We start from the raw sequence: 10239 nt of genomic DNA, 5'->3' as shown, positions 1-10239 counted from the left end.
AAGAAAAGAAATAGAAGTTGAGGAAAAATAAAAATAAGAACTTCTAACAAAGAGCTCTTCTTTTTATTTTTCAGATTTTAGATGCTTAATTCCTTGAATGAAAAGTTGAACTGATGACTCACTACTAAGGTTGTTCCTAGCCTTCCGTTCTCAAACTAGGCCATTCTGAGAGGCTGTTTGATTAAGTACCGTTGATAGTAGTATCGCACGTAAGAGACTTCTAAAACTCTGATTATTATTAATTCCTGGAATGAAGAGATGACTTCATACTCACTAACGAGGTTGTTCTTAGCCATCCGTTCTTAAACTAAGCAAAACAGTGAAGTTGTTTGATTAAGTATCACAGTTTGCTGATTTGCACATGCACCATTGCCGAAACTGTGATGCTTGGTTCCTTGATTGGATTGAAGAAGCTCATCACCATGCATTTTACAAGCTGTCCGTTGTTATGTTTTGCAATTCAGTGGTTCTGTTTTGCAATTCATTTTCTGTTTGTTTAAGTATCATCGATGGTGGTGTCGTGCATGCAAACTTTCCGAAACTCTGATGCTTGTTTTTCTTGAATGGAGAGATGAGCTTATACTTTAGGTGACTTTTAAAACTGCAGTAATTAGTGCCTCGAATGGAAAAACGAACTCATTCATTACAGACCAAGGTTGTTCCTGGCCATCCGTTAACATATTAGGCAACAGTACAGCGAAGCTGTTTGTTTTACAAGCTTTTGTCGTTTCGAGAAATCACTACATTAAGCATTCGATGGTGATACACGACTGATGGCCAGGTTCTGATTTTCGAATGAAAAGAAGAGTCGCATCCGACCACCGGTCGGCTTTCGACGCAAAACAGCTGTACACACTCGTCCAACGATCCAGTGACTAACTGTTGCAACGAGAAAGTTAGCTTTATTTGTCGTGCAGATTGTCCGCTTTGACGTAAAATGCTAGAAATTTGCTGAACGCTCGGTTTGCGCCGCCCAAGAGTCATTCTGTTTCTGCGTTGCCAGCGTCTGTCGGCTAAATACAACTGTAGACTCCGCGCAAGCTTTTTCACCGCAAAAGTTGTACAGAGCCACACCGAAGGCTAAAATCGACTTTAAGGTCGAAGGTTAAAATCGACCCTAGAGGTTTGAAAACGACGTCACGAAATTTTCAAGACATCATCGAAGAAAATTACGGCGGCCAGATGCAACTCTTAGTACTAACTCTACTAATCTTAGTACGTTAAGCATTCCAGTCGAGAGATCAGACGTTTTTTCGTCACCTAAGAGACCGGCCGATGCGTTTGCGACGCTGCGGAAAGAAAGAAGATGGCAAACCACAGGGTTGTTACCGTAACAAACCTCCGTGAGTACCTCCATCTCGAGTGGCTTTTGAAGAAACGTTCGTTTTAAACTCAAAGGGATGGTTGTTAAAGCTCACAAACGCCTGGTTAACGATTTTCTAACGGCAGACACCGTGTTTACAATGGATACAGACCGATTAACTGAGCCCAAAGCGCAAGATCTATCAGAAAACTCCTCTAGGTCGATGCAACGAGACGACTAGACACGTGCGTCTAAAGGCATTTTACAATTGAAGGACGCCCCTCGTGGGCCCTTTAACCTTAACACTAAACTCCTGCTTGATATCCTCGTCCCCAGGTTTCCAAACCGTAACCCCAACCCCCTCTAATCCTAACCCCCTTACCCTCTAACTCTCTCCCCCCTCAAAAAAACAAAAAACATAAAAAAGCAAACAAAACGAAAAAAAAACTTGCTTCCCTCCTCACTTTTAGCTCTAGGATGCAACACCTTTTTGCCGCCCTCCGCTAGAAGGGAGTAGGGAGTAACGAAAGCTTGACATCAAAGTAGCGTTTCGTATGAGATTTGTTTGCCAAAATTTGAGCGTTTTTAAAAAAGCCAAGACTTCGTCAGAGGGGTTTCTTCTTTTCTCCTAAAGCTATCGATCGATTAAAAAGCTCAAAGCAAAGAAATTCAAAACAAAATACAAAAACGGGAAGTTTTAGTTTCTGCACCACAAGCCAAGCACTAGTTCAAACTGGAGATAATAAAAGGAAATCGAATGATCTCACTTCTCAAACCACTGAGCTGCCATTGGTCGGCAGTCTCTTGTTTGGAGACCATTGAGCTGCCATTGGTTGGCTGTTTAATCGTTGCGATTGGTCGGCAGTTTTATCGTTGGAGACCATTGAGAGATATAAAAGGAATTTTTTTTTTGAGCACAACATTAAACGTTAAATCGTTAGATGTTGTTATAAAGGCACCATTAGAATGCGATGTCCTCAAATATTTTCCTCGATATTTTAATAAGTAAACAAAAACAAAACTAAGTCTTGCAACTGGCGAAAACTTTCAATAAGCAAACAAAGCAACAACTTTCCTTTCGAGTTTTTTACATTTTAAACAAAAGACAAACAAAGAAAAAAAAAAAACAAACAAAAACAAAAACAAAAACAAAAAAAACAAAACAAAAACAAAACAGAAAAGGGAGAATGAGTGAGTCGACTGATTTCGCTCAACTGTCTTAAACGAGAAGTCATAAACGTTTGCTTGTGCCAGCAAGTTGCAAATTAAGTTGTAAATGAACTGCACCGCAAAAGCTTAACCACAGTTTATTAAGCATATTAAGCCTTTGCTGACATGTTAAGACATTTTAAGCCTTTGCTATTATCATGAGGCTTTTGCTCCACGAGCCAAAAAAGTACGCTAGAGTTGACAAACTGCATCGCGGTCGAAAAGTGTAATTACGCCAACACTTTTATCCGTTTTAAGCATTTCGTTTTCGCACGAACAACAATTAAAGCAGCTCGTTGAGCTTAACGACGTTCGTATTTTTTTTCGAAGCCAAAACTTCGGCTATAAGTAGAATGAAGAGGCACTTCGAAAAACAACAAAGCTGTTCGCAGTCGATAGCAACGAGCGACAACATCTCTGCGAGTCTGGCATCAAGGTAAACAGTTTTTTTTTACATTTTCATTTGTAAGTGCCACTTTTGTGTACATTATGTATTCAAAAATTTCTTGCTGACGCTAGATTTTTCGTTTTCAATGAACAACAGTTGCAACCTCTAGTCGTTTGCTAAAACAGCTTGCTAGGACAACCAAATCAATCATATGTTGTGAAAATTTCTTTTTGTTCAACTGACTAAGGAAGATCGAGCGAACGCTTTTTTTTTTATAACTTGTTTGTATCATATTGCTATTAAGAAAACAGCGTTGTGTATACTAAACGTGACATAATTGGCAATTATCCGTAACTAAAAATAAGATAGAAATTACAAACTTGATACCATATTTTAATTACTCTAACAAAACTAGACGTCATCGCGTGAGAAAATAAATGTTCATAACACATAACCTATTTTTTTGTTTTTTTTTTCTTCTCTTTTTTCCTTTTAATCTCTTTTCTTTCGTCCAAAAAGCGTTTTGATTTTTGCCTCGCCACAAGCGATGAAATCGATAAAAAAACCTGCTCGGACATTCTCAATTCTCAACAACAAAAGCAATCAAAGTTCTAGCTCTCGAGCACGTGCGCCGACAGGTTGATGAAACCGTTCAAATATGCTCGATCGCTAGAATTTAAAGAAAGAAACAAGCCAGAAACAAACCAAAATAAAAAAAACAAAAACAAAAATGGACATCTTTAGAACGCTTAAATTTTATAAAATATTTTCCTCTGCGTTTTTAACCAGCTAAACTGTCGTAAAGTTTTTTCGGTGCAGTTCATTTAAAAAACTTAGTTTTCAACTTTTAAACGTTTTAGACTTCTCGTTTAAGGCAGTCGAAAGAAATGAGTCGACTCACTCTCTCTCTCCCTATTCGGTTTTGTTTTTGTTTATTTGTTTTTGTTTTTTCTTCGTTTGCCTTCGTTTGCCTTTGTTTGCTTTTGGAAAAGTTGTCGCCATGCGAGACTTAGTTTTTTTTTTTTTTTGCTCAAATTGAGCACAAGTGAGTTTCTAGTCTTGAAAGTGTGCAAAGTGTGGGCCAATCTGGTGGCTGGAGTGATGACACGTGAATGCTGGAAATTCCAGACTTTGAGCGGATTCAGCGTACATAGAAAGAAAATGTAGCATTCACGTGGGTCTCTCCTAAGCGTGCCATTGGTCGGTCTGCTGTCCTTAAGTACCCCCCTCCCCCCCCTCAACGTCACGTTTGCTCAACTTTCTCGGTCTTTGGCGCCCAGAGAAAGCTTGAGGAAGGATAAAAAATGGCGAGGTTTCGGTACTGCGTTTTCTGTTTTTCTTATTTGTTTTTGTTTGTTTGCTTGTTTGTTTGTTTGTTTGTTTGTTAATTTTTTTAATTTTTTTTTTTTTGTTTGTTTGTTTCGTTCGTTTGTTTGTTTGTTTGTTTCGTTTGCTTCGTTTGTTTTGTGATGTTTTGTTTTCCCTTCTTGATGGCACAAAACAGAAGCAAACAAGACTTTCGGTTATATTCGGTTATATTCGGTTCAATAAAAGTTTGTTGGTTTCTGCACAACAACAACAACAACCACAACAACAAAAGTCCCTCTGTCCCTCAAAAGCAGTTTCTCCTCTGTCCTAAAGAAGAGCCTCTTTGTAATCGATCTTGTCTGAATGCAGCTCTCCTTTTGCCTACAGGTTTTTATTCCAACCCTTTTGTTGTTGTTAGTGCCATGTTGTTGTTATTGTTATACTCTGTAAAAGCAGTTGTTGCTGTTGTACTTGTTTGTTGTTTCTAAAGACACTGTTGTTGCTGCTGTTAGCGCTGTTAGTAATCACCCACTTGGCTTGTATTTTTGTTTCTTGTTTTTGTTTTTTGTTTTATTTATAAACACTCTCTGAGTAAGTGATGCTGTTGCTGTTGTTGTTGTTACAGTTGCAATGAGTGTTTGTTAATGTTCCCCCACTTGGCTTGTACTTTTGTTTTCTGTTTTGTTTTGTTTTTTTTTTGTTTTTGTTTTTTTTTTCTCAACACTCTCTGAGTAAGTGATGCTGTTGCTGTAGTCGTTGTTATAGTTGCAATGAGTGTTTGTTAATGTTCACCAACTTGGCTTGTTTATAATCTATTTTATTTTATCAACACTCTCTGAGTCAGTGATGGTGTTGCTGTTGCTGTTGTCGTTATTATGCTTGCAATGGGAGTTGTTACTGTTCACCCACTTTGCTTGTTTTGTTTTTATTTCTTTATTTTATCAACACCCTTTGAGCCAGTGATGCTGTTGCTGTTGTTGTTGTTATAGTTGCAATGAGTGTTGTTAATGTTCACCCACTTTGCTTGTGTTTTTGTTTTTGTTTATCAACACCCTTTGTGTCAGTGATGCTGTTGCTGTTGTTCTTATTACAGTTGCAATGAGTGTTTGTTAATGTTCACCAACTTGGCTTGTTTATAATCTATTTTGTTTTATCAACACTCTCTGAGTCAGTGATGCTGATGCTGTTGTTGTTATTGTGCTTGCAATAAGTGTTGCTAATGTTCACCCACTTTGCTTGTTTTGTTTGTGCTTTTGTTTTTGTTTATCAACACCCTTTGAGTCACTGATGCTGTTGCTGTTGGTGTTATTATAGTTGCAATGAGTGTTAATGTTCACCCACTTTGCTTGCTTTGTTTGTTTGTTGCTTTTTTTTTTTATCAACACCCTGCGAGTTAGTGATGCTGTTGCTGCTTTTGTCATTTTACTTGTATTTATAGTTGTTACTGTTCAGCCACTTTGCTTGTTTTTTAATCTGTTTTTATTTTATCACCACTCTCTGAGTCAGTGATGATGTTGCTGATGCTGTTGTTGTTATTTTACTTGCAATGATAGCTGTTACTGTTCAGCCACTTTGCTTGTTTTGTTTGTTTGTTTGTTTGTTTTTTTTATCAATATCCTCTGAGTAAGTGATGCTGTTGCTGTTGTTGTTGTTATAGTTGCAATGAGTGTTTGTTAATGTTCCCCCCCTTGGCTTGTACTTCTGTTTTCTGTTTTGTTTTGTTTTTGTTTTTTTTGTTGTTTTTTTTCTCAACACTCTCTGAGTAAGTGATGCTGTTGCTGTAGTCGTTGTTATAGTTGCAATGAGTGTTTGTTAATGTTCACAAACTTGGCATGTTTATAATCTATTTTATTTTATCAACACTCTCTGAGTCAGTGATGCTGATGCTGTTGTTGTTATTATGCTTGCAATAAGTGTTGTTAATGTTCACCCACTCTGCTTGTTTTGTTTGTGCCTTTGTTTTTGTTTATCAACACCCTTTGAGTCACTGATGCTGTTGCTGTTGGTGTTATTATAGTTGCAATGAGTGTTAATGTTCACCCACTTTGCTTGCTTTATTTGTTTGTTGCTTTTTTTTTTATCAACACCCTGCGAGTTAGTGATGCTGTTGCTGCTTTTGTCATTTTACTTGTATTTATAGTTGTTACTGTTTAGCCACTTTGCTTGTTTTTTAATCTGTTTTATTTTATCACCACTCTCTGAGTCAGTGATGATGTTGCTGATGCTGTTGTTGTTATTTTACTTGCAATGATAGCTGTTACTGTTCAGCCACTTTGCTTGTTTTTTTTTTGTTTTTGTTTTGTTTGTTTGTTTGTTTGTTTTTTTATATATCCTCTGAGTTAGTGATGCTGTTGTTGTTATTATGCTTTCAATGAGAGCTGTTACTGTTCACCCACTTTGTTTGTTTATAATCTGTTTTATTTTATCAACACTCTCTGAGTCAGTGATGCTGATGCTGATGCTGTTGTTGTTATTATGCTTGCAGTGAGAGTTGTTACTGTTCACCCACTTTGCTTGCTTATTGTCTATTTTATTTTGTCAACACTCTCTGAGTCAGTGATGCTGATGCTGATGCTGTTGTTGTTATTATGCTTGCAATGAGAGTTGTTACTGTTCACCCAATTTGCTTGTTTTGTTTTTTTATTTGTTTTTTTGTTTGTTTTTGTTTTGCTTGTTTTTTTTTATCAATACCCTCTGAGTCAGTGATGCTGTTGCTGTTGTTGTTGTTGTTGTTATAGTTGCAATGAGTGTTTGTTAATGTTCCCCCACTTGGCTTGTACTTTTGTTTTCTTTTTTGTTATGTCAACACTCTCTGAGTCAGTGATGCTGATGCTGTTGTTATTATGCTTGCAATGAGAGTTGTTACTGTTGTAGTTATGTCTGTCATTTGTCCTTGTTAGCAAGTTCTATTTGCCCTCTCTTGCCTTTTTTCAACACAGTTTCTTTCTTTGAGTCATATGGTTGCGAGATCCTCTCAAACTCCATCTCTTTATTTATTTGTTTCTTTTTTTTTTTTTTTTTTCTCATTCTCCTTCTCATAATAGCAATCACTGCTGCCACCATGCATGTAATGCTAGTTGCTCTCATTCTTTTTCATTTGCTAGTGGAAACTTTGTTTCTTCTTGTTGCTCTCTTTTCTTTCTTTTTTCTCTTTTGCAGAGGATTCGAAAAAACACAGCTCTTCCCTGCAGTTGTAAACATTCCAGGATTCCAGGATGCAGGCAGAAGAAAAACACTCTCACTAACTGTCTTCTTTTTTTTAGCATAAACCGTTGCAAACAAACACCTGAACATGTCTTCTTCACAAGAAAACAACACTGTTGTTGCCCCTTCTCCGAACTCTAAAGCGAAAAAAAAGAAAAGAAGGCAGTCACAAGAACAGAGAGACTTAAAGCTCAAAAACAAAGTCAGGGCCGCATTAGTTGCAGCGTGTGGCTCCGTAAACAGGGTTGTACCTTTCTATGGTACCAAGAAGAGGTACGCTGTTAGCTGTCCGATGCCTTTGTGCAAACATTCCTCCACAAGCATTAAAAGACACTTGACTAAAAAAGATCATTCTTGGACTTTGGATGAAGCTTCCATCTTTTACTCTGCAATGGTCAGGAAGTTTCAGCATGCTCGTCTCGAACGCAAGTCCGGCTGTCCAAAACCTTACCCCTGTTTGCAATGTTGGAAGTATTACGACCGACTGGACATACACTTGAAAGAGACTCATTTCTACGATTCCAAGACGATCAAACAAAAGATTGCAGAGGCAAAGCGATACGACAACGACAAGCTCTATGTCCCTCAATTTATTCGACCTGCCTTCTTTGGTATTAAGCCAGTAGCTGAACAAGCGTCTGCATCAGGCTCTGCATCCTCTGCTCCTGGGCCTTCCTCCTCTTTTTCTTCTCCGGTTCTTTCCTCTGATCCTCTTTTAAGCTTGCCCTCATCAGTTGCTGGTTCGTCCGAGGCTCCTTCTGCAAACCACTGCACCTCTGTAGAAAACAAAGAGCTGAACACCGAATCCGTCCTAGACTCTGATTTTAATTCCTTAAAGCACTTGGTTTCCAACTCCTCCGTCTTGACAGAAGATAAGAGACTCTTGTTTCAGCTGGACAAAGATGCTTTTCACTTTTATTACCAGTCAGCAGATGAGCTCTTCAGAGATTTTGAAAAGTGGCTTGTGGTAGCCAACAACAACACTTTGTCACAAGCAAAGATCTACAAAAATGCAGTTGTTGAAATATTGACATGTTGTGACAGCACGCTGACGCTGCACCCGAACGCTCTCACCAATTCCAACGTTTTGGAGGATAGATACTTTTCCATGCACTTTAAAAACATTCAGCTCAATTCCAAGCTGAGTGAACTTGACCAAACAAAAGCCATGTCTTGTCACACGTTGTACAACCGCCTTGTCTACCTTTGTCTCCTGTTTCGTTTCAGTGAAGCCAGGAATGTCTATTTCGGACTTTCTCATGAGGCCATCCGACGTTTGCGCTGCAAGGTGGAGGAGTTACAAAAAGTGCTGAGGCCCTTTCGTTCTTTGAGGAGGAGCCTTGTGAAAAGCAAAAAATGCATCAACATCATCAATGTCAGTTTGCTGAACGAATATGGCAAGTCTGCATACGTAAGACAGTTAGTGGAATCGATTAGAAAGCCGTCTCTTACACCGACTAGAGACAATGCTGTGTCTCTACGAAACCATCTTCTGCTCTCTGTCACTGTAATTAACAGTTTAAGAAAATCTAACATTGCTCTTTTAAACATTAGAGACTACATGGCTGCTGAGAAGAGTGAGTGTGGATATTGCATTGTGCAAGAGCGCTACAAAACAGCATACAAGTACGGAGCCAAAAACATTCTAGTGCCGAACGACTTGAAAGTGTTGATCGATATTTATTTGCTGAGATACAGAGACCTTCTTGTCAACGACTCTCACTACATGGCTGCAGACACCAAGACTGTTTTGGAGTTGAGCGACTGCTACAGGCCCCTTTTTCCATCGATGAGACCCAACAAAGACGAATGTGTGACACTCGGTGCAACTAGAGTGCCTGTTTACCAGATGGGTTCCTCTGCTATCTCCTCTTGCCTGACGTCCTGCTTCAGAAAAAGCCAAGTAAACATTCCCATGAAGCGTCTTACTCCCACTTGCATTCGCGGTTCGATAGCCACTTACTTTGCCAACAACAGCAAAGAAGATCGCGAGCGGTTTGCTACACTCTACATGAAGCACAGCAGGAACACAATGGATAGCTTTTATGTGTCCCAGTGGAACGCTGCAGAGGAGTTGCGCTTTGCCCTGGGCATCGGACAGTCCTTCGGAGTCATAGAGTCTTTGACTGTTGAAAAGTCTGAGAGACCACCAAAGAAGGAGAAGGATGTGATGGACTGGCTCCAAACTAATGCAGAGGAGTACGGTTTTCATGAGGTTGAGGACATCTTTGAGGAAGATTTAGACTCCGGTTCTGACTCTGAAGAATGTGCTGCTACTTTCAGCTGTACCACAGTGGTTCCGTTTTCTCCAGCTGTAGAAAACAATGTTCCTTTAGAGGATAGCAACGACCATGCCGTAGATTTCTTGTGTGAACCTACCTCAACTCCTGTTTCGTCTGTTCCATCTGAACAAACAATCGCTGGTCCAGTTCTTGAACTATCCCCTGCTCTTGCACAACTAGTTCCTAACGAACAAGCTGTTTGTATGGATGTAGATCAGACTCTAGCTGTTCCTGTTGGCACAGCTTGTTCTCCTCTTGCATTAACATTATTTCCTGATGAACCGGATTTTATTGAACACCATGCAAAACTTTTCTCCAGTTTACTTAATGAGCAAGTGGTTGCCAAACCTGTTCTGCTTCTCCTTCTCAGCAAGTCGCTTTCTGTCCTTCAAAAGAGGTCTTTTCTGTTCCTCTGACTCCTAGCCTTGTTGCTTTTCAGCAAACATTGGCCAAACCCAGTTTGTTTCTTTCATCTGATCCAGTTTCAGCTGTTCCTGTCCAACAGGCTGGTACTGTTCTTGCAAAGCAGCTCTCACCTTATGCTG

The 10239-nt window shown here is 39.2% G+C and overlaps 1 protein-coding gene across 1 annotated transcript; it reads left to right on the top strand.

Moving 5' to 3' along the window:
- Positions 1–4145: 4145 nt before the first annotated feature.
- LOC149875993 (uncharacterized) lies at positions 4146–9919 on the top strand. Its single transcript, XM_090075912.1, has 3 exons — positions 4146–4218; positions 7472–9864; positions 9908–9919. Exons 2-3 carry the CDS (start codon positions 7501–7503, stop codon positions 9917–9919), a joined length of 2376 nt encoding a protein of 791 aa, XP_089932038.1. The 5' UTR covers positions 4146–4218; positions 7472–7500.
- Positions 9920–10239: the final 320 nt, after the last annotated feature.

The sequence above is a fragment of the Hydra viridissima genome, unplaced genomic scaffold (assembly GCF_058129835.1).
Source record: "Hydra viridissima isolate aposymbiotic clone 2 unplaced genomic scaffold, HvirCarnegie_v1 scaffold_73, whole genome shotgun sequence".
NCBI classification, from domain to species: domain Eukaryota; kingdom Metazoa; phylum Cnidaria; class Hydrozoa; order Anthoathecata; family Hydridae; genus Hydra; species Hydra viridissima.
The sequence above is the reverse complement of the archived record's forward strand: the minus strand, read 5'-3'. Positions and strand labels throughout refer to the sequence as shown.

Excerpts from the sequence above, each read along its gene's own strand:
- LOC149875993 (XM_090075912.1), top strand. The coding sequence starts at position 7,501 with ATGTCTTCTTCACAAGAAAACAACACTGTTGTTGCCCCTTCTCCGAAC.